The 24,938-nt window shown below is 40.5% G+C and overlaps 1 protein-coding gene across 3 annotated transcripts in view; it reads left to right on the top strand.

Annotated features, from left to right (window-relative positions):
• Slc18b1 (solute carrier family 18 member B1) overlaps window positions 1-14,219 on the top strand; it is a 32,588-nt gene extending 18,369 nt beyond the window's left edge. For 2 of the 3 annotated variants that reach the window (XM_036168850.1, XM_036168851.1), the window contains exons 7-14: window positions 4,198-4,334; window positions 5,635-5,736; window positions 7,638-7,729; window positions 10,174-10,269; window positions 11,636-11,710; window positions 12,604-12,697; window positions 12,815-12,864; window positions 13,263-14,219. In XM_036168850.1, the coding sequence (XP_036024743.1) occupies window positions 4,198-4,334; window positions 5,635-5,736; window positions 7,638-7,729; window positions 10,174-10,269; window positions 11,636-11,710; window positions 12,604-12,697; window positions 12,815-12,864; window positions 13,263-13,329 (713 nt within the window). In that variant the 3' untranslated portion in view covers window positions 13,330-14,219. Of the gene's footprint in view, window positions 1-4,197; window positions 4,335-5,634; window positions 5,737-7,637; window positions 7,730-10,173; window positions 10,270-11,635; window positions 11,711-12,382; window positions 12,698-12,814; window positions 12,865-13,262 lie in introns of those variants that run through there. The other variant, XM_036168852.1, reaches the window with a different exon arrangement.
• Window positions 14,220-24,938: the final 10,719 nt, after the last annotated feature.

Genomic DNA, 24,938 nt, shown 5'->3' with positions numbered 1-24,938 from the left:
CTAAGGATACATGTTTTGACTGTGGTTACTAATTGTACTTGTTTGGGAAAATGGCAGTTAGTAGGGTCTCCTCTACTGTCCATGGTCTCACCAGTCACAGGTAGGCTAGGGTTTACAGTACCAGGCCACTTTGAGACAAGATGTCACCCTGTGTGGGCGTGGAACTCACAGAAATCTACCTGCCTCTTCTTCCCAAGTGCTTAAAGTTAAAGATTGTGTGCCATTATGGCCTGATGATCATAATTCTTCAACTATAATACATTAAATCTTCTTTTGTTTTGTTTTACTTTTAGGGAAGCCTTGAGGTTTTTTCTGGACTGGGGCTTATAGTAGGTCCCCCTTTAGGTGGCTTTTGTATCAGTCCTTTGGCTATGAGTGCCTTTATTCTTCTGGGATGCATAGTTCTACTGATGATACCACTCAACCTATGTATTTGCCCAGTTATGGTAAGTTCAATTTCATACTCATTCTAGAATTTTAACATTACTTTTATATATGTCTTTGGAAATAATACATTTACCATGTGTATTGTGTAATACCTCTTGTAGTACCCTCAAAAGCTGGTTCTTTTTCCTAAAATATGGGTAACTAGTTTATGATGATTTTGTTACAAAGGATTAGGAATGTAGCTCCATCAGTAGAATTCTTTTCTAGCATTCCTGAAGCCCTAGGTTTGACCTCCACTTCACATAAGCAGAACATGGTGGTGCATGTGTTTAAAGCATCCTCGGCTACGCAGTGAGTTTGAGGCCAGCCTGGGATGCATAAGGCTGTCTCTTAAATAAATAAAATAAAAAAGCATACCACAAAATTTTCCAGGTTTAGGAGAAACAAATACTTAATTTTGGCTCATGAGCCATTATCATTGGGCTGAACTAAATTTTCACTAGAAATTCTGTGAGCAACACAGTTTGTAGATAAGGCTCTAAGAACAAGGGAAGAGTCCCATAAGTTCTAGGCCACCTTTTTTCTTTTTCTTTCTTTCTTTCTTTCTTTTTTTCTTTCTTTCTTTCTTTCTTTCTTTCTTTCTTTCTTTCTTTTCTTTCTTTCTTTTCTTTCTCTCTCTCCCTTCCTTCCATCCTTCCTTCCTTCCTTCCTTCCTTCCTTTTTTCTTTTTAATGAGGTCTCTCTACATAGCTCTGTGTAGATGGACTTTCTTTTGGGTCTCCAGCTTGCAAAAACAAACAAACAAACAAACAAACAAACAAACAAACAAAAACCAAAACCCCGACATGGAGATGTATTAATTATGAAAGCTCAGCTGATAGCTTAGGCTTGTTTCTACTAGCTCTTATAACTTAAACTAACCTGTTTGTATTAAATCACTGCTTGTCTCAAGGCTTTATTACCTCACCTCCATATTGTCTATTCTGTTTGCTCTGTGCCTCTGCCATTCTTTTTCCCAGTGTCCTCTGAGCCCAGAAATCCTGCCTACTTATTGGCTCTTCAGCTTTTTATTAAACCAACTATGGGGGGGGCGTTTTTCATGCTGTGAGCTTCGTTGTGTGACACTTGCAGGGAGCTCCTAAGTACATGTCTTCTACCAGTGCCCACAGAGGTCAGAAAAGGGGCATCATATCCCCCCACACTGGAGTTAGAGATGGATGTGAGCTGCCATGTGGCTGCTGGGAACTGAACTTGTGTCTTCTGCAAGAGTAGCCAGTGTTCTTAACCACTGAGCCATATACTGTTAACAGGTAGTGCTTTTTGTATGCACAGGAAATGCAATAGACTAAAACTAAAATCTTTCATAGTTAAAAATTATTTTAATTTTTATTATTACTTGTTGCTTTTTCAATTTTTTTGGTTTTCAGGACAGTTTTGTGTGTGTGTGTGTGTGTGTGTGTGTGTGTGTGTGTGTGTGTGTCTATCCTGAACTCTCTCTCTCTGTAGACCAAGCTTGCCTCAAACTCAGAGATCTGACTACCTCTACTTTTATAGTGCTGGAGCTAAAGGTGTTATCATTTTAAATTCTGTGTGTGGGTGTTAGTATGTGCGTGTAAGTGTGGATGCCCACAGAGACTAGAGGCATTGGATCTCCTGAATCCAGAGCTACAGGTGATTGTGAGATCCCATATGTGGGTGCTAGAAACTGAAGAGAACTGTTCTTCGCTATTGAACCATTTCTGCAGCCCATCTTTTGTAATTTTCAGTTCAAATTCAATACAATTCAAAATCCACGCCTGGTTGACTCCCCGGCTGGCAATATCTCCTTGTGCCACAAGGTGGCACTCGTTCCCTCTCTAAGTTGAAATACATACAGTTGTCCTTCTATTGAATGGTTATTGTCTTTTAAGCCACAGCTGTCTGAATTAGCAACTGCAATTCCTCAGCTCCCAGCAGTGGTTAGGCCACAAGGGCTGTAGCCAGAGGGAAATCTGTTCCCTCCAGCTCCAACTCTCTCAAAACTATGAAGGGAACTTAACTAAACCTCACTCCCTCTAAAGAACTCAAGATTCAAAGGTTAAGGTGGAATTCTGCTCTTCAGTGGCTGAATAGCAAGTAGTTCATCTCCTCTCCTTGCTCTCCCCCAAAAAGCCCTCAAGTCCTCACCCCTCCTTATAAACCCTTTCTCACCTGGCTCCTCCCTACCACTTCCTGTCAGCTAGTTAATGACGTAGCCTCCTGACAGCAGGTGAATTTTATTCAAACACATCATTGCATCATTAAACAAACATTCCAGAGCATAAGCAAAAGTAACACACCTTGAAATAATATTCTACAACAACATACTGCAGTTTGGGAGTTGAATTTAGGGCTGTGCTTTTGAGTAACAGGATGATAGTCTTGACTTAATCTCTGTATTCTGAAAACTTCCTGAGAATATTACTGAAAATAGCAGAAGCTTATATACTTTTTGAATTTTGGGACTTTGCATATGCATGGTCCCTGTGAATGATAATGATGAATGCCTGCTATGGGCAAAATGAGGGTCTGTAGGGCTGATCCCGACCCTCAGTGAAGTTCCGTGTTCACATCCAGTGTTGTCTCTGCACAGGATCACAGTAACCATTCTAACTAAGCTCCTGATGCAGGTGACAGGACTCTACGCCAAGTGTCTGAGCCACACAGTCACTGCATCCTTTTCCACAATGACCTTTCCTTAAATAATATGCCTGGGGAGCCGGAGAAATGGCTATATGGTTTAGAGCAGTTCCTGGTCTTCCCAGGACCCGAGGTCAGTGCTGAAAACTTCCTAAAGAGAGAATAAAGCAGTCACTATGACCAGAGGCTGCAGGTAGCCATGCCTGCTATTCAGCTAGGCATGAACAGGGATTACTGACTCTTAGGAGAATGAGAGTACTGATCTTAAATGATAAAGGCGGTGCACACAAGATTCAGTGACACATCCTTTCAGTCCCTTGATGTAGCATTTATTTTGACCTCAGAAAAACAACTGGGTCTTGTTTTATAAAACAAAGGTGAGTCCCTCCTTAAGCACACACACACACACACACACACACAGACACACACACACACTACATACACACACACACACACATACACACACATACACACACATAATACATACACAGACACACACACACACACACACACACACACACACACACACAGCCTTGGTGAAGTTTGGATGGCTCTTTTTCTGCAGGTGTGCCTTACACTGTCCTATCCAGATGGCCTTCCTTCCAGATTGTAACTAAAAACCTCACCACATACCCTGACTCCAGTTGCTTCTCTTTGTATTTGAAAACTTAAGCATTTTTTTTTCCTTTTTTTTTTTTTTTTAGAGCTGAGGATCGAACCCAGGGCCTTAATGCTTGCTAGGCAAGTGCTCTACCACTGAGCTAAATCCCCAACCCAAGCATTGTTTTTTAATTGGGTTTTGCTGTTGGTATTTTGAGACCAGTCTTATGTATCCCAGGCTGACTTCACACTCACTGCTTAGCGAGGATGACCTTGAACCCCTGATCCTCCTACTTCTAAAGTGCTGAGAGGCCAGGCACACACTTCCACGCCAGGGTAAAAGTCAGTCTTTTACATAAAATCAGTTGTGGCTCCTAAAGTTGAAGAACTTACAAGCTAATGTAGCTATTTAATTCCAGGCAATTCAGAGGCACAGTTATTTCTACCACCAGATGGTCTTATCAGACAGCTTTGCCTCTCAAAGTCGGTTAAAGACAAAGATAAGAGATGTTAATTGGTATGATGAATTTCTGTTTTTATCTTTAACCCCAGAGTCGGAGCCAGGTGAACATTCCTTCTGGAAACTTGTCTCATTACCCAAGGTCAGTCTCATATCCTTCGTCATCATCTCCCTCAGCTCCTGCTTCGGCTTCCTGGATCCCATCCTCTCTCTCTTCATCTTGGAGAAGGTAAGCAGCCTGCTGGAGCTCGGCTTTGTACTGGCAGCCATGATTACATGTCCTTGAGCTCTTCCTTTAGGGAAAGACCTTCAGCTGTGAGAAAGAGGTAGATAGGCAGCTGCGTTCTCTGGTGACTGTGTCTTCCCTCAGTGCTGCTCCTTTGAGCTAGGGGTGTGACTCTGGGATCTGGGGGTCTGATCCACTAGGAAGAAAGAGAGAACCTTTTTCTAGTGTCTCCTCTTACCCAAGACCTTGCTCATGTCAATCCAGGTCTACAGGGGCATCTCCCATGTTGCTTAATTATGACACATTTTCTCTTCCGGTGTGAGTTGTAATGAGGCATTATGAGTACTCATTAGGTCTTTCGATGTGAGATATCCTTCTCTCCCCAATGCCCTCTGGGTCCACTTACCTTTTAGGTATTTGTTACAATATGATGACTATGTTCTCTACTACAGAATAGGAGAAAGGAACCAAGAGTCTCCATTGCTGAAACATACATGTTGAATTCATGTTAGATAATTTGCTTTTCCCTGTGACATACCACCCTCCTGCATGCCTCACCCCACCAAAAACCAAACCTGGGGCTAAGATCCAAGAGCCTCATTTAACAAGCTCTGTGTATGAATCTTTGTATACATAAAATTTGTGAAACACTATATATGAAAATGCAATGTGTAGAAATCAAATTATATGTTTACTATCAAATGCTACAATATCAAACTTCTAGGATGTCTAATAAATGGTTGGAACTCCCCTCCTCTTAGAAAAAATAGTATTTACCCATTCCTGGTACAAAGTAAGACAAAGTTAAGAGGAATGTGATGAAAGCTAATCTTGATAGTTAACTTGATTGGATGGGAAAGTGCCTGGGAAATGGGGAAATGGGAAAAGTGTATCTCTGGGTAAGACTTGAGGTTATTTCCAGACAGCACTGACTAAGCTGGGAATGCCCTGACTATGGGCAGTACCATCCTAGAGGCTGGGGCTGGATTAGAAAAAAGGAGGAATGGAGAAAGCCAGTTAACACAGGCATCCATCCTCTCTCTGCTTCCTGGCCGCTTTCAAGTGAGCTCTCTGCTCACCACACCCTCCCCACTAGGATGCTCTGAAACCAAGAGCCAGAATAAATACCCACCCCTTCCTTTTACATTGTCTTAGTCACAGCTACAGACAGCCGAACAATACAAATGTGGGTGTAACTGATAGACTTCTGTTAATAGAGCTGGGGAAGATAAGGAGGGAAAGGGGTGTGTTTATTTTAAAGAGAGACTTCACATGCTACTCTAACATGGGATCTCTTTTCCAGTTCAATTTGCCAGTTGGATACGTGGGACTGGTCTTCCTGGGTCTAGCTCTGTCCTACACCATTTCGTCACCGCTGCTTGGTCTCCTCAGTGACAGGATGCCTGTATGTATCCTGACTTATATTTGAGTTGCTTTTGCATGTTTAGGTCTATAGCCATTTCTCCAGAATTCTAAAGGTCCCTTAACTTAAAGCAAATACCTTCAGTTGGCCTGGTAGAGAGAGTTCAGTGTCTCCCAGACTCAGCTGTTCCTCTCAGCAGGCTCAAGTTTAGTATTTCATATAAAGAAGAGTCTGATGCTAAATCTGTTGGAAACTGCTGGACCACGGGATTATTATTTTTATTTATGTATTTATGTATTTATTTATTTATTTGAGCTGAGGATCAAACCCAGGGCCTTACACTTGGTAGGCAAGCGCTCTACCACTGAGCTAAATCCTCAACCCTTATTTTTATTTTTTAAGACAGACTTCACTATACAGCCCAGGCTGATGTGGAACTCAGTCCCCTTGCTCAATCTTCCCAGAGTCAGGATCACAGTCTGTTGTTAATATGACAAGCCTGGTTAGTATTATACCGTCTAAAAGCTTCCTTAGTGAATCTCTTCTCTTTCAGTTTGGCCTAACCCATTCAGTCTGCATGACTGATATGCAGAAAAGGCATATTAACCAGACCTCACAATTCCATGGCTGCTTCTGTAGCTTTAGTACTTAGATTTTGTGTTTTTCTCTCATTAGCTTTGCTTATATATTTATAAGATGTATATATATTATGGAGAGTTACTTAGTAACCCAAGTAACAAAGAGCTAACGTTTTCTGTTTTTTAAAGATTTACCTTCATTTTTGTTTGTGTGTATACTTATGTGTTTGTGTATGTGTATGCCAAATGTATATGGGTGACCTCAGAGATCAGAAGACCGCATTGGATCTCCTGGACCTGGATTTCTAGTGTTTGTGAGCCACCTGACACAGGTGCTGGGAACCAAACTTGGGTCCTTAGAAGAGGACTAGTATGGCTCTAGTATTGTAAGTGTTAGTATTTAAACAGTGATTTTTTTGACTTGGGACAATATTGAGAGAAGTCATAACCACTGAGCCATCTCTCCAGACCCCTAAAAGCTACCATCTTAAATAATTTTTTTTGGGGTTAAGTGTTAAGACATAATCTTAAGCCAGGTATGTATGGTGGCAAATGTTAGTCACCCTAGCACCTGGAAGGCTATAGGACTAAGAGAGAGTTCAATACCAGCCAGGGCTATATAGCAAGACATTGTTCCTTGCTTTAAAAAGAAAGACATAGCCTTTGTTAAGTAGTTTAGAAGGGCTAATTTTATTAGATACCATTTTAGACTGTCTAGACTTCCATAACAAAATGTCAAAGACCCGGAGCACACATAAATGAGGGATCCTTAGTTCTCACAGTTCTGTAAGATCCAGGCTCCTGCTCACTGTTGAGGGCCACTTCTGACTCAACAACAACATGGAAGAGTGGGAAATGCTCTCAGCGACTTCTCCAGTGTGGATCCCAGTCATGAGGGTTCCTCCTTCACTACCACATCACCTCCCCAAAGCTGACCTCCATGCACCAACAGATTAGGCACTAGAATAGCATAAGAATCTGGGGGGTTGTGGGAGAGGGATTCCATTCGGTCACTCTGCAGTAGAACTTTTAAATAATGTGTTTTGCCTGGGTATATGACACATTAGCAAAATCCTTGGGGTGACTGCTTTTTAAATTCTTACATGTTTGGAATAGTTCATGATGTGCCAAGATTCTGTAATGTACCCCCTTCCCGGGGAACTTCTTTGCTCATCCCACCAACTTGCAAAATATCCTCCTTGCCTTTACGTTTTTCATCTGCCTGTTCTCTCTTAAATGTAAAGTCTCATTTGCTTCAGTGTATTTGGATTTTTGGATGCCATTACTCTAATGATTTTTTTTTTTTATATTGTTTGATTACAGAGGGTCCTTTGGTTTAAGCTTTGAACTCTTTCTCTTTACCAGAATCTCAGGAAATGGTTTCTGGTTTTTGGAAACTTAATCACAGCTGGGTGCTACATGCTCTTAGGACCTATCCCCATTTTGCACATTAAAAGGTAACGTGTCTTGTTCTATATTTTTGGAGAAATAGTACTCATAATTATTTGATTTTTTAAAAGTGGCTTAGTACTGCAAGCATTGCTATTTAAACGTTGACTTTGACTTAGGATTGTATTGAACTGTTTGTGTGACTGACAAAGCTTTATTCACTAGACGCTCAGAGTAGTTTACAAATCTTAACACATGAAATCTTTATCAAGTGAGAAAAACATTGATTCTCATCTATAAGGTGTTTTTTGTTTTTTATAAATATTTTTATTTTATAATTAATTTAATTTTACCTATCAGCCATGCATTCCCCTGTCCTCCCTTCTCCTACTCCCCTACCCTTCCCCCCAATCCAGCCCCAGCCCCCCCATTCCCACCTCCTTGAAGGCAAGGTCTCCCCTGGGGATTCAGCCCAGCCCAGTAGATTCAGTTGAAGCAGGTCCAGTCCCCTCCTCCCTGCACCAAGGTTGAGCAAAGTGTCTCAGCATAGGCCCTAAGTTCCAAAAAGCCAAGGACAGGCCCTGGTCCCACTGCCTGGGGGCCTCCTAAACAGTTCAGGCTAATCGACTGTCTCACTTATCCAGAGGGCCTAGTCCAGTTCCATGGGGGCTCCTCAGCTACTGGTTCACAGTTCATGTGTTTCTGCTAGTTTAGCTATTTGTCCTGTGCTTTTTCCATCATGATCTCGATACCTCTTCTCATATAATCCCTCCTCTCTCTCACTGGTTGGACTCCTGGAGTTTTTTTGTTTTGTTCTGTTAGCTGAGTCTGGCTTTGAACTCATGATCTTCCTGATTACTTTCAAAAAAACATTTATTGCTAACAAACTTTGTTTGATACTTAAGAGAATACAATTGTGGTTTTCTGAGTCTTCCTTCTCATACATTGAGAGGGTAACCGAGTCTTTTATTGTTTCTGGGTCATCTATAGCATTTAGTAGTTGCCAATTAAAGCTTATTTGCTATAGTTTATTTATTGAAACAAAGTGAGCTTCTTGACTTCTTCACATGCTTCTGGGATAAAATAGCATCATGGGACGAGGGTGATTTGGAGTCTTTTGAATCTGGGTTTGGATTTTTCCTCTGTCACTTGCAGTGGAACTTAGATGAATCACTTAACTTGCAAGAGCATAAGCTTTCTTGTTTCTAAAAAGAAGTCAGCACACTAAGATACTTGCTGCCAAGCCTGGAAACTTGAGTTAAAACTCCAGGATTTAACTCCACAAGCTACATGGTAGAAAAGAGAACTGATTTATTTGTGCTGTTCACTCATCTTCCCCAACCCACACAGGGACATACCTCCCCTCTAAAATAAATAAATGTGATTTTAAAAGGAACTAAAGCTAATATATATATATTATGACAAGCTGGGCCCTTAATCCCAGCACTCCAGAGGCAGAGGTGGATGGATCTCTATAGTGATATTTTATTTGTATTGAAATGTGATTTTATTTGTATGTCAATAAAGTTGCCTTGAGGTCAGAGCAAGCCAGAGCAGAAGCTGAGCAGTAGTGGTACACGCCTTTAATCCCAGCACTTGGGAGGCAGAGCTAGGCAGATCTCTGTGTGTTCAAGGACACAGCCAGCATGGCAGACACACGCCTTTAATCTCAATAGCAACCATAGAAGACCTGGAGGTCTGTACAAACAGGCAGTGACGAGGAGGTCATATGGCTGGGTTTACAACCAATGAGAAAACAGAACAGAAAGTCTTTAAATAGACAGGATGCACAGAAGTAGGTCTCTGGCGGAGAGGAAGAACAGCAGAAGCAGTGAAGGCTAAGGTTTTCTGCTCTTGCTCTGACCTCGTGGTTTTTAACTCTGCAATCGGTTCTGTGTTTCTTATTTAACAAGCCTGTTACATCTACAGATCTCTGTGAGTTCAAGGCCACGTACAAAACAAACAAACAAGGTACAAAACAAAACAAAACAAAATAAAATAAAATAAAACAAACAACAACATAATAATTACACACATAATGTCTGACAGGTATTTAGTTGGAACCCTACATAGAATATCTGTCAGATTCTAGTCTCTTCTTTTGCTCCCTCCCCTCCTTGTCATTGTTTAATTGAATTTCAGAATGAAATGATTACATGAACAGCAGCACTGATGTTGAGAGAATTTAATTATGGTTGTAGATATGTAATATGTATGATTTTGTTTTGGCGGGAGGGCCGGCTGTTTGCAGATGTGTAATATGTATGACTAAACACATGTGTGTGAAACCTGGGAGCAGAAGTGACTATAGACGACCCAGGAGATGCTTTTGCTGCAGAGGTGGAAGGTGCTAACAGGAGCTCTCACTGAGTGGAATGGGACAAGATAGAAATAGAAGGGAAAGAAGTCAACTATCCGTGAAGCTAACTTCTCTGCCATCCTGCCCTCCTGGTTTTAAGTTTGTGTCTCTTAAAATACTAATGCCTTCATTCCTTCCACACTTCCTCTGCAGTCAGCTCTGGCTTGTGGTGCTGGTGTTAGTTGTACATGGCGTCTCTGCTGGAATGAGTATCATCCCAACTTTCCCAGAGGTACTCAGTTGTGCACAGTAAGTTTCTCAGTTGTTTGAGGAGCTCTATAGTGATGGGTGTGGTGGTGAGGGTAGGGGGTGGGCTAAGGGGATGAGGGGTGAGGGTAGGGGGATAGGCAATCAGTCTCACTTCACTTGTTCGGTCCCATAGGATGTTGGATATTTGCCCAATAATATATCTTCATGATTTCATGGCATATAAATATTGTGATATAAATCACATAAGTAATAAAGGAATCACACTGAAAATAACATAGTGACATATTATATGCTGAAAGGTAGAAAAGGTATAGTTTAAAATCGGTTAAGATGCTTGGCTTGTTGTATGTTTCAGGTGTGTGTGTGTGTGTGTGTGTGTGTGTGTGTGTGTGTGTGTGTGTGTGTAGTTTTAGTAGTCCAGAACCAAATGGAGAAGTTTCAGAGTTGCCCCTGTGCATGGAGGATTTCATACAAGAGCACAGGATGACCAGCCATCTGTCGCTTGACCATTGTTCCTTGGTGTATGGGCATGTTCATGAACACTAAGGTCTGTGGCTGTGCTGGGGTTTCTCAATGACACTCAGAGGACAAAGAGCTGGTTCTATTTTCTTAGAGCAGCCTTTATTCTCTTTGTCCTATTGTAAGAGTTTCTTGGGGTTGGGGATTTAGCTCAGTAGTAGAGTGCTTGCCTAGCAAGTGCAAGGGACTGGGTTCAGTCCTCAGTTCAGGAAAAAAAAAAAAAAGAGCTTCTTAGTTAATTATGTACTTAATTAGCATCTAATGCAAATGAGTTATGATTCTTGCTATTATACAGATAAATGTGGTAAAATTAGGTTATTCTATGAAAATGCCTTCAAATTTGATTTACATATTTTATTTATTTTTTAAATTTTTACATTTCACCCTGCCTTTTACCATCTCCAAACCCTCCCATATACCCCTCTACACTCTCCAAATTCATGTTCTCTTTCTTCATTGTTGTTGCATGCATATATGCATTTGTATAAATATATATAATCCTAAATATACCCGGTTCAGTCAGTATAATGTTTCATGTATGTATGTTTTCAGGGCTGACGATTTGGCACTAGACAAACAATTGGTATACTCTTCCCTGGGGAAGAGCACCCCTCCCACTTCCAGCTTTCTTCAGTTGCCTATGATCTTTGTGTAGGGTTGATATTTGTTTTGTACTGGTGTTTGAGCCCAAGGCCTTGGGCATGATAGGCTCACAGTCTACCATTCAGCTACATCTCTAGCGCCCAGATGAGATCTTATTTTAGAAATGAATGCTCTTATATTTAGTTTCTTCAGATTGTATGTGGGTTATCTTAATGTATCTGTGACACAATTTTTCCATACAAGTTTTCCTTTTCATGATGGAGCCGTCCATGTTTCTCTGCAGTGAAAATGGGTTTGAAGAGGGAATAAGCACTCTGGGACTCGTATCTGGTCTTACTAGCGCCATGTCATCAGTTGGGTAAGTGAATTCATTTGCACCTGAGAAATGGAAAATGCTCTCTCCATGTTATAGATGGAAAATTGAAACAGCAAAGTGTACATGACATTATCTAAGGTAAAAGCTCATCTAGGGAAGAGCGAGATTTCTAATTTACAACCCGTGACTCCAAAATCTAGTACCTTCATGGACCTTGCTTTGAGCAATACTTAAAAAGTCCTTTAACTGAAGCATATCTCAGACTTTTAAAATGCATTCCTTTATTGAGTCACTTGCTTGCTTGTTTGATTGTTTATACTTCCTAATAGATCAGACAATGCACTGTGTAGTAGTAATCTGATACATACAAAGTCAGTAACTATGTACTGAACTGATTCAGATATTAAGAATAGAAAGAATAGTGGGCCAGTGAGATGGCTGAGCAGGTAAAACACTTGCCACCCAAGCCTGGAGACCTGGGTTCAAACCTACATAAAGATGGAAAGACAAAGGGAACCTGTTCCACAGGGTGGTCTCTGACTTTCTTATGGTACTGTTGCGTGCACCCCTACCCACAAAATAGAAAGATTCTTTTAAACACGTGCTACTGTTTTTATTGTTATGTAGGTCACCAACTTCACAGCTGTAACCCCACGTTTACAACTGTCTAATAATCATAATTCTTTCTTTCTCTTCTTCTCTCTCCCATCTCAGCACTGGATCTGGGGATTAAACTCGACCTTCCACACTGTGGGCAAGTGCTCTACCAATGAGCCACACCCAGGCCTAGAACTCTTATTTATGCCTGAGAATCTCCCTATCTGTTTAGCCTTATTGTTTTAGTTTAAGGAAGTCCAGTGACTGGCATGTCACACATCTTTATAAAGTAGTTTTTGCAACATTAGATACTCACCCATTCTTCTCTCCATGGTCAGTGCTTTCATGGGACCAATGCTGGGCGGATTTCTGTATGAGAAAATTGGTTTTGAGTGGGCAGCAGCTATACAAGGCCTATGGGTTCTGATAAGTGTGAGTAATCCTGAAAATTTTTTTTTTTTTTTTTTTTTGGTTTCTTCCATTTCCTTACACTTTGGAGACACTTGCCTTGGAGGATTTATTTTAACAGTGCATTTTGTTGTGTTAAAGGGACTTGCGATGGGCTTATTTTATCTCTGGGAGCACTCAAAGACGAGAAGGTATGATCAGCTTTCCAGATGCCTTTCCCCTTAAAAGAAGCTAGCTCATGGGCATAGAAAAGAAATATTATTTCCCATCCCTTCTTACTATTAGATTTCTGGGATCCTAAGACTTCTTGCTTGAAAGGCAGATCCAAAGAGATGCTTGGGTGGAGATGTAGATATTTAATGTTTAGTTTTCTTTAGGGTTGGGATAGGGTTCAAGATGGTTTCTTTGTGCAGCCCTGGCTGTCCTAGAAGTCACTCTGTAGACCAGGTTGGGCAAACTCAGTAATCTGCCTGCCACTGCCCACTGAGTACTGGTATCAAAGGCATGAGCCACCATGCCTAGCTATGTTCATGTTTAGTTTTCTTATGACAGTCAGTACTGTTTTTTTTTTTTTTTCTCCTCACTGTAGATCTAAAGCTCAGAGCATCACTGGCACAGAGGAGGAACAAGCTGCTCTCTTGCCCAATGAAATCTAGCATTGCAAGCTCTGGATTGATACAGACAGGTGCCTCGTGTTGTGACAAAAGCAGAGGTCCTTGCTGCCTGGACTCAAACCCTCGAAGTGTCAAGCTGCTTTTAGATGACCCTGTGCTGGGTTACACTTACTATAGTTTGGAACATCTATGAGAAAGGGAAAACAAGCAGAAGCTGGTGTTTCTAAATGACCCGCCTTGCCCCTCAGGGTGATGTTATTGACTCTCTTTGGCTTTCTTATGTTCGCTTTTCATTCTAAGTTCATCAATTCTCCAAATGCACTTCTTAAAATTAATATGTGAAGAAATGAAACTACTTCATACACATTGAACATGTACAACTGAATGAACAATTTTATGAAATCAGTATTGAAAGATGTGCCTTCTCTGCACTGAGATTTTTATACCCATTAAAAAGGCAAAATTCCTGCTTGCCACATAAAAACTCCAGAGTGTTCCTTGGCTTTCAGGTTTTCTAAAAATGTTTCTGTGGAAAGCACACACACACACACACAAATAATGATACATGTAATTTTCATTTTGTGACATTTTCAGTTATGATATGTATTTATAATCATTACTTGGCTTAATATTATTCATTTCCAATCTCAGTATCTCTTTGTTTTTGTCCCACAATTCATGTTTGTTTATTGTGTTTACTACTTTTCACACTCTTGGAAGATGTGTCCAATCACTGGACAGGGCAATACCCTCCCCCCATCCACCACCTAGCTATGAATACATGCTACATGTTAGAGGGATACTCCTCTAGCTTCATGTAAAATCCTTGCTGCAACTTGAAGTGAGAACGTCAACGTTGTACCTCCTGATTCATTTTCTTATTGTAGTAATTACGTTTCTTTTCTAATAGAATAAACGATTTTGTCTAGCTATCCACCATTGTATTCATTCAAAACACTCTTTTAAAACAAGGTCTCAAAAATCCCAGACTGGCCTGGAAGCCACTGTATAGCTGAGGACAACTTTGAACTCTTGATCTGCCTGCCTCTTTTGTCCCAAGTGCTGGGATTAATATGCATGCATCACCACACAGAGTCCTGAGTATTGAACTCAGGGCCTTGAGCATGCTGAACTATGTCACCAATCCTCAAGATGCCTTTTGAATTCTTTTCAGGATCAACCCTGCATAGATAGGTACCAGGGACATAATCTATGCCTTTATATAACATACACCAGTGGGAAGGGGAAACAGTACATAAATACCAGGATTTATTTCTTGTATTAATGCTCAATATAAAACAAAATCATGGTATAAGAGCAACTGCCTGGTATTGAGTATGTGTGGGGACTAATTTGCATAAGCCCTCCCCATGGAAGTGATACCTCTGAGCAGAGATCTGAAGGGAGAATGAGATGCTCATGGCAACAGCCCATTGACAATATAGAAGATGAGAACATGGCCCACTGACTGGAGTCTGGTATGCACGAGGTTGGGCCAGATGAGATAGCCAGCCCCGCAATGAGGGCTTCTAGAATGGATGCCCTGTTTGTTGAGTTTTTTGAGTCTGTGTGTACAGTGGGTGAGGATGCTGACAAACAAAAATGGAGGTAGAAGGAAAAGTCTGGGAGGAAATAATGGTTTAGACCATGGAGGTAGCCTTAGAGATCAAGAGAAAAGAAGATATTCAGAAATAGAAATGACAGGATTGCTGCTGTGGGGGAGGGGAGCAGATTCAAGGATGACTCCTCGGTTTGGTCTTATAGTGTGATAGATGGCTGCCTCTCTTAGTGAAATGGGGAAGGCGTGGAGCAAAGCATCCTAAGAGGTCCAGTTAAAACCACAATGAGCAGCTGGTGGTGGTGGATGTCTTTAGTCCCAACACTAAGGAGGCTGTGGCAGGTTTATCTCTGAGCTTGAGACCAGCCTGGTCTACAGAGTGAGTTCCAGGACAACCAGGGCTACATAGAAAAACCATCTCAAAAAACAAAACAAAACAACACAAAGAAAAACCAAAACAAATCAAAGAGTATGTTCCAAAATAACCAATCAAGTTTTACTAAATACAATCAGCTAAGAAGAGGGAAGTACCTTCATTTACCTACAAGGGGAATGATCCAAAGGCTAGTCCCATAAAAATCATCTTGACTGAGAATGCTGCCATGTGTCCCAATTTATGAAATAAAAGCATACCCCAGAAGCAATAGGTTTTGAGAGAAAATAAAATGTCTGCACATTAACCAAGAACACCAAAGCCCCATCTTTTGGGCTGCTTGACATGAGCTTACTAGAAATCACTTGCAACTTTAGAAAAAGATTTATTTCTACTTATGTATATGTATGTGTGTGTGAATGTGAGTGTCACCTGTGTGGGTGCCCAGGGAGGCTAGAAGAGGTAGTTGTATCTCTTGGAGCTGGTGTTCCCAACAAGGGTGCAGGGAACAAAAGCCAGGTCCTCTGCCAGAGCAGCCAGAGCCATTCTGGACTACTGTTTAACAGAGGACAGCCAGTCCCAGGAGGGGAAGCACAGCAGAGTGTCTTAGTCATAGGTTTTGCTGCTGTGATGAAATGTCATGACCAAAAGCAACATGGGGAGGAAAGGGTTGATTTTGCTTACTATTCTATATCACAGTACATCATCAATGGCAATAAGGGTAGGGACTCCAGCAATGCAGGAACCTGGGGACAGGAGCTGATGGAGCGCCTTGGAGGAGTGTTGCTTACTGGCTTGCTCTTTGTGGCTTGCCTTGCTTTCTTATAGAACCTGGGACTACCAGCCCAGCCACTACACCATCCACAGTGGACTTTGAGTTCCTCTCCATTTAATTTGATGTTGGCTGTTAGTTTACTGTATATTGATTTTATTATGTTTAGGTGTGTTTCTTTTATCCCTGATCTCTCCAAGACCTTTATTGTAAAGAGGTGTTGGATTTTGTCAAAGGCTTTTTCAGCATCTAATGACATGGTCATATGTTTGTTTTTTTTTTCTTTCAGTTTGTTTATATGGTGGATTACATTGACAGATTTTCATATGTTGAACCATCCCTGCATCTCTGGGATGAAACCTACTTGATCATGGTGGGTGATTTTTTTTTTTTATGTGTTCTTGGATTTGGTTTGCTAGTATTTTATTGGTTACTTTTACATCAATGTTCATGAGGGAGATTGCTCTGTAATTCTCAATTTTTTGTTGCACCTTTGTGTGATTTGGGTATTAGGGTAACTTTAGCCTCATTAAAAAAAGAGTTTGGTGATGTTCCTTCTGTATCTATTGTGTGGAACAGTTTGAGGAGTATTGGTATCAGTATCCCTCTGAATATCATCAAAGCAGTGTTTAAAGAAATGGGTGGATGTGGCTGACAAGGGAACTGAGAAGAATAGAAAGCAGTCCACATTTCCCCACTGATTGTATCTCAGGTGGCTAAGGCTGTAGGGAGCAGTTAGACAATGGTTCACAAGAGAAAATGCTTAAGTTTTAACTCAAAGTCTTTACAAGTCTGGACTCTGTTCCCAACGAGTCACTGTAGGTCAGGATATTTCCCATCTCTGGCTTCTTGTCCTTGAACAAGAGTAGGAGAAAAATAAAAGATCAATTGTACCTGTCCTTTGAATTAGGTACTTTCACATGCTTGGCATTGGGAGTCTTCCCTTGCCTACACTGGTTCATTTTCAGAAAGAGGAAATGACAGAGAGACAGTGTTAGGAGAGAGAGAGAGAGAGACAGAGACAGAGAGAGACACAGAGAGAGAGACAAAGAGAGAGAGAGGCAGAGACACAGAGACACAGAGAGACACATACACAGAGACACAGAAAGAGACAGGGACACACAGAGAGAGACAGAGAGATAGAACTCAGCAGTTACAGAGAGGTCTTTGTAGCAACTCCCCAGAGGGAGCACCTCCGTCTGGGTAAGCTCCAAGTGTGGTTTTCAAAGTTGATTCTAAGTGACATCACTTCCACTCTAGCTTATCATGGTTTCACCAGCCTAACAAGATAGATTAAAAGACACCAACTAATTACTTTTGAAAATAGACCAGTTAGCTAGGGAACAGAGAATTGCCATCTTACCAGGGTTATCCCCTGGAAAATTTTCCTGAGTCCAAAATGTGGATCAGATCATTTGATTAATGAATACATAATTAAAACAAAAGGGTTAGGGCTTCATGGAAAAGAACTCTAGGGAGGCAAGGCAGCCTGAGGCTTCTCTTAGACCTGGTAATGAAGACCATGTAGAATCAAGCCTTACTTGCTCTGAGAAGAGCCGAACAGTAATGAAGTTTTGGTAGATGTGATTACCTATTCACTTATCTCTTTTAGTTCCTTCTCCAGTGCCTACAGTCCATGCCCCTTTAGGTAACATATTATTTCTAAAGCGGCAGACAGATCACAGGAATTTAGATTACATGTATTCTATTTCAGTCTTACTCTCAATGACTCCTTAAGAATCTCCCAGGGAATGATGGACCCTCCCTCTGCTAACATTGGCCAGTCACCTTAGAGGATTATGACGACTGAAATTCAAGAACATGTATTGTTTACTATGTATCTTTTCCTGACTCACTAGTTTTATAGTTAGAGGTTAGAGTGTCACTAAATGTGACCACGGATATTGGCAGATTTCATTCAGTAACTAGGTAATGTAACTTTTGAAACTTGGCCTCTGAATTCCATGCTTACAAGGAGAAGGCCTTCCTTGCAGAATTGGCTAGGATCAAGTATGATAATGACCATGCAGGTGTATTTTAGACATTGAGTCATATCATCATTTAGGATATCCAGTTATTTTCCCATTACTCCACTTCCTATACCCATATCTTTTTTTTTTTTTTTTGACTGGGTTGTTAGGGTTGCTTGCATGCACACAAGTGCAAGGATATTTGCTGGATCATGGGCAGCTTACAAGTTACTGCACCTACAAAAACGTTGCTCCTCTTTTAGCACCCATTAAGTACCAATTAATGCTCCTTAGCTGGAGTAGGCTTCATGTACCCTTCCTCCATCCATGCTGGGGTGTTGACCAGTTTAATCTTGTTGAGGGGACCTCATTTGCTGTGAGTTCCTGAGTGAAATGGTCACATCATATAACAAAAAGAGTGTCACAGCGCCCTTCCCCATCTTCCTGCTCTTGCATTCTTTCGGCCCTCTCCTCCATCATGTTTCCAAAGTAGTGTGTGTGTGTGTGTGTGTGTGTGTGTGTGTGTGTGTGTGCACAAGAGAGGGGGGAGAGAGTTAGTTGTTTCTCATTTATTTATGAGCACTGAACACTTACTTATTCTCAGCGTTTTGACCAGCTATGAATTTCTGCATGAATTACTACCCACTCACTGGAAGAAAACAAAAGATTCTCTAACTAAGGTTAAAAGCAGCACCAATCTATGGGCATGAATACAAACATTTAGAATGTAGTTTAATAACATGTCCCATTTAGCAAAAACAGCAGTAGGGGGCTCCTCTCTGGGACCTATGACTCCCTCAGCCATGGGCTTTTGACTAGGTTTTACAGTGCCGGGAATGAATTTCCTCTGTAGAGTGGATTGCAGTGGATGACAACTCCCAAAGCATTTATGGCACTATTGAACCAGTAGATACATATTGCCTGACAGGTCAGTATCGTATAACAAGCAGGCTTCACTGCTGCTGTTACATAAAACCATAGAAGATGTTTGTCTTCTATAGTACCTTTCAGCACTAGCTAGTAGGGAGGAGATTTCCATGTCACTTCCAACTTGATTTCTCTGTGTCCTTCAGCTCAAGAGTATGCTATCTTCAGCAACAGGGTCTGGTTAGCTAATACCTGAGAGCAATGGCAATAGTCAATATTGTTTGGGGTACCTGGGGCTTCCCTGGTCAACAACTCATAAGGAAGTATCCCATACTTCACACTGGAGTTTTTAGATAATATACTGTGACTTGTAGGAGAAGCATTATGTATGCATGCAGGGTAACTCTTTTCAAACACCCTAAACTAATATATATATATATATATATATATTTATTTGAGCTGAGGATCGAACCCAGGGCCTTGCACTTGCTAGGCAAGTGCTCTACCACTGAGCTAAATACCCAACCCATATTTTTTTAATAAATACATTTTCACGTTAATTTTTTTATACCTAGAGGAATATTGAACTAGTTTTGAACTTTTTGATCATAACTGAAAAACTTTCCCAAAGGTATATAAGAAAAAAAAAATGGAAACCACATGAATGCAACTTTCCTAAACTGGTATAGTTTCCAACTGCATTCTAAATTCTTATCTTTAGAACCAAAGTGTAGCTCCCACCCCTCATCAAAGAAGCTTCTTCTTCTAACAGATGTAGAATGTCACAAATAACCACAAACGGTCATGATGCAGAGAACAATTGGCCCTTGAGTGGCTGCCCCTACTGATGCATCTACATCGCAGCTCCCGTGCTGAAGCCTCAAGGAGAGTCACAGAAAAGGGGGTGGGAAGAGGATAAGAACCAGAGGACCAGGATGTCTGCTGTGAGAGGCTATCTTTTATATATGACAGGGAAGTTGTACCCATAAAGTCTCAACACTGTGGTCCCCTAAATTAGACCAGCAAAATGATAACACCAGTTGACATGCCAGTGTGTATGAGACAATTCTCACAAAGCCTAGATGAAAAGCTACAGGCAATTAATGGCTGCTAAGAGGAGAATCAGCCTTCCCTAGGGATGAGGCCCCTAACTGGTTAATCAATACCAAGTGGTTAGGCCAAACACACATACGTATGACAACACTAAATGGACTCAATATTGTACATGTGTGTGTGTGTGTGTACATATATGTAACAATAATGACTGAGGAAGGAGAGGCTACGGATATGAAAGGGAATCTGAGGGAGACAGGGAAGGAGTAAGAGAAAGAAGAATGAGGGATGGAAATGGTGCAAATAATGAAAGAGTAAAGGAAAGATATAAGGAAGAAGAGCTGGAGAGATCGCTCGGAGGTTAAGAAAGTTGACTGCTCTTCCTGGGGACCCGCGTTCAATTCCCATAACCCGTATGCTGGCTCATAACTGTCTGTAATTCCAGTTCTAAGGCATCCAACACCCTTTTCTGGCTTCTATGGGCACAGCCACACAAATGGTACAAAGACATACATGCAGGCAAAACACCTATATGCATAAAATAAAAATAAATAAACCTCATTTTTAAAAAAGAAATAAAGAAAGAGAGCATACAGAAATTTATTTTAGTACAAAACTTAAACCTTAAATTTCCCAACATTACGATAATCCAAACTGTCCTTGAGATTATGTGTAAAATGTTATTTCAAGTAATCTCTGAGGACAGTCTTGGCTCCTAATACAGGAAGTAAATGGATTATTGGCTTTGCTGGGTAACAAAATATTTATTTTGAATGTCTATCGGTTTCAGCATGATAGATAGTGAAACATTTCTTGGAATGAGAGATGGGGAAAATGCAGGGAAATTCCCATACCTTTTCCTCTGATTTTAATAGGTCAGGTGAGCCAAAACAAGTTAGAATTTCAACACGAAATTTAAAAGGTAGGTTTTTTTTTTTGCTTATTAGAAAGTGATCCTCAGATATTACTTCTGGAGTGGATTTATGGATATCATTTCAGGGCATAAAGACAGAGGGGCCCTGAGAGAAGATATACCCAATGGAAAAGTTTGAAAGACTCAGGAGGGCTTTGAAATATAGAATCGAGCCAAAGGGCAAAAGAGACACACATTTTCAAAATTTGTAAGTTTCCCTAAAATCAGATGAACAGCTGAAAGAACCCTTGAAGGAAAAACCAGTATTGATAAATCTGTAATCAGATTTAAATCTTAAAAGAAAATCTTTCTACCTTAAATCAACTCTTATGCAAATGAAAGAATTCAATTTAAAAACCAGGTCAAAAATAAGCAGTTAGCAAAGTAGGAACCAGGGCTCTGTATGGTGCACAATTCCACATGAGCAGCTGAACTAAAAGCTGGCCTCTGTCCTTAAGGAACTTATAAAGATGTTATGGCTACAAATAACAAAAACTTGGCTGAAAGTGGTAACATACACCTGTAATCCCAGTACCCAGGAAATGGAGGCAGGAGACTCAGGAGTTCAAGGTTGTCCTTGGCTATATAGTGAGCCTATGCTACACTGTGGGAAATGAGACCCTGTCTCAACCAACTAACCAAACCAAAGCAAAAAGACTATATAATTTTTTGAATTATCTAATAATCTGTAAAATGGAAACAAGACTGAAGTTTCTTTGGTTTTGTTTTTAATTTTAAAAAGGAGGGAGGACAGGGGAATCTGTGGTTGGTATGTAAAATGAATAGAAAATCTCTTGATAATAAAAGAAGAAGGAAAGGAAGAGAGACTGGGAAGGAGAGGGGCATGTGGGATCATCAGACTGTTGACCTCTGTGTAGGAGTCCTGGCTTCTTCTCCAATAATAGGAGCACACATATTCCCTCCCTTGGTGGATACAAATGTAAAGATTTCAGCAGCACACAGGCCCTCTTTCCCTAGGGCCATTTGCAAGAATGTAAATTTGTTAATTCAAAAGACATGTCATATAAGCAAATGAGTTATTTGCATAAATATTTCTATGTGACCTGCAAAAATAAAACCAACTTATTAGTGTGTGTGTGTGTGTGTGTGTGTGTGTGTGTGTGTGTGTGAGAGAGAGAGAGAGAGAGAGAGAGAGAGAGAGAGAGACAGAGAGAGAGAGAGAGAGAGAGAGAGAGAGAGAGAGAGAGAGAGAGAGAGAGAGAGAGAGAGAGAGAATACGTATGTGCGTTTTGTGTATGTAAGTGCTACTATGCTCAAGACATGGCCCATGTAGGCCAAAGGACAACTTGATGGAGTTAGCTGTCTCTTACTTTTTTCTGGGCCCTGGAGATGACATTCAGGCTCTCAGACTTCTTGAGCAAGCAAGCACTTTTACCACTGAATTATCACCTGACCCTGTTTGTTTTTAAGAGACGATTTTATGTATCCCAGAGCGGCTTGAACAGATGATTCACCTTCCTCTAATCAAGTGCTGAGATTGCAGGTGTGCACCACCATACCTGGCTGGAGTTGCTGTTTTAAACTGCAGAATGCACACAAAGAGACTTACAATCCATTTGAATATGAGAAAGAATGTTCTAGATATGCGTATTCAAATATCACTGGTGTGCTAGGCGGTTGAACAGGGTGCCTATAACATAGGAAACAACAAATCTAGTTTCATTATTTTGCACATTGTCATGAGCTGTTGCTGGCCGTGACACAAATACAGTTTATAGCAACTGATAATTCAGATGTCAACCTAGGAGAGAAATGATTCTCTGATGGAGGAGAATCCCGTTCATGCAAGGCTTGCAGGACCACCAATTCTGGAAACTGTTGCTCCTGTTTGTAATTTCACATGTGCAGAAACAGCTGTGGTATCTCCCCAATACCTGCACTAATCTCATATGAAGTGTATATGTAATCTCTTGATTGCTTCTCAGTCTTATGGGCACATATATTTATAGATGGTCAGGAAGATGACTTCTCATTAAGTTGCATAATTTTGATCTATTCAAAATATACTAGGATATGCCTCCTAACTAGATCTATTGTTCCACGAGGACTGTAAGGCATTTAAAAGCCTGCTTTGTTCCTTCAACTCAAACGAACATAGAAAACAACAATTTCTCCCCAGTCTATGGCAAGCTATATATATTTTCCCTATTTGAAAGCTTAGAGCAGTTTCAAACAAGACTGAAAGTTTCTGTAAACAGATCATAAGTTAAAAACTTTACAGATACACACAAGGTCAGAAAGATGTCCAACCAAGGTTATTAACACAAGGCAACCTAAAAGATTCTTTGCTTGCCAAGTCTGGCTGATAAAGACCTATCCCCTCAGCAGCTTGTCTCACTGGGCACTGTGTCCCCAGCTTCAGCTCACAATTTGTACACAAGGGACCTTGAAGTTGGGTGTTGTCATGGTTACTCACCCCCCTCAGATACAGCACTTGTAGTTTTTATTTTATTATAACCAATTTTGCTGTTGAATGTGTATATAAACTATAAATTGGAGCAGAGGAGTTTAGAGGAAATTGAAACTAAAGAGAATTGGAATTAGAGAGAATTGGAACTAAAGATTTAGAACTAGAGAATTAGGGAAAATTAGAGCAAGAGATTTAAGAGTAAAGAGCATGACTCAAACAGCATGTATGTGAACTTATTATAGATATCAACTTTTTCTAACTCCTCACTCTTGAGAAGCATTCTCTGAGTGACCCTAGGTAGTGGCTTGAGAGCTGAACTTCCAAGCTACTAAATCACATAGACATTCAGTTTTTCCTACCTTAATCTCGATGATTAATCTCTTAATTTATGCATCAATAAACAATTTAAATTAAAGGCCACTACAACATCAAGTTATGGGAGATAGTCAACACAGAAAAAAGTTGTAAGAGTTCAGAGGGGCTGTCAAGATGACTCTGACAGAGGATAAAGGCACTTGAGGTACAAAGCCTGGTGGCCTGAGCTCAATCCTCCAAACCTACTAAAGGTGAATGTGTAGAACCAACTCCACAAAGCTTTCCTCTCACTTCTGCGTGCATGCTCTGACATGTACACCTTAAGCATATAATTAAACATATGTATACATTACAATGAAAAGTAATGTCTTTAAAGAAAATATTTCAGGGCGGGCAGTGGTCGAACATGCCTTTAATACCAGTGCTTGGGAGGCAGAGGCAAGTGGATCTCTATGAGTTTGTGGCCAGCCTGTTCTACAGAGTGAGTTCCAGAGCAGCCAGGGTTACACAGAGAAACCCTGCCTCAAAAAAAAAAAAATTCAGAAAAAAGAGTTTAGAAATATCACTTATAACTGGGGTGGGTTTGGGGTAACTATAAGAGGACCTGGAATATAGACAAGTCAGGCCAGGGACCTTCCTTGGATAGTGGGCTTAAAATCACCCACGTAGATGCTCAAAACAACATGAAAGGAAAGAGGCTCCCAACAATACAATGCTAAGTACAAATGTTATCATTTTTACTATTTTCTACAGAGAAAATATTTTCCAGTTTCAAATAGCTCTGAACTTTGGAATTATAACCTATTTTTATGTTAAAAAAATGATTTAGCTGAAGGACCACTGAACTCAATGCTGTTTTTACATATCTATATCTGTATAAAATAATGATTATAAATGTTTGTTTAGAAAGGTGAAGTACAAATGTGAATTGAACAAGAAACTGTAGATTTTCAACACTGTACACAAACTCCTTTGTTACAAATAAATATTTATGCTTCTAAAAAAATAAAAATATAAAGTAAAAAAAATAAAATCACCCATGTTGAGTGATGTGGGTAGTGCTCCCTGGATACAGAATGCTGTGATATCACTGAAGAAAACATATGCTAAGCAAGCCACTGGACATTCTTATACATAAGTTGAAAAAGTCAGCAGTTCCCCAATTTTAAACATGTTATTAAGATTTTGTGTGTGTGTGTGTTAAACTATGCACCACTCATTTTTTTTATGTGAGAGTAGTGTGTGTGTGTGTGTGTGTGTGTGTGTGTGTGTGTGTGTGTGAATGTGTTTTGTATATGAGCATGGGTATGGGTGGTTGATGTGTACACCAGGCTAGCTGGCCCTAAACCTTCTGGTGGAGTCTTCTGTTTCCACTTTTCATTCTGTCATAGGAGTGAGA

The sequence above is a fragment of the Onychomys torridus genome, chromosome 19 (assembly GCF_903995425.1).
Source record: "Onychomys torridus chromosome 19, mOncTor1.1, whole genome shotgun sequence".
NCBI lineage: Eukaryota > Metazoa > Chordata > Mammalia > Rodentia > Cricetidae > Onychomys > Onychomys torridus.
The sequence above is the reverse complement of the archived record's forward strand: the minus strand, read 5'-3'. Positions and strand labels throughout refer to the sequence as shown.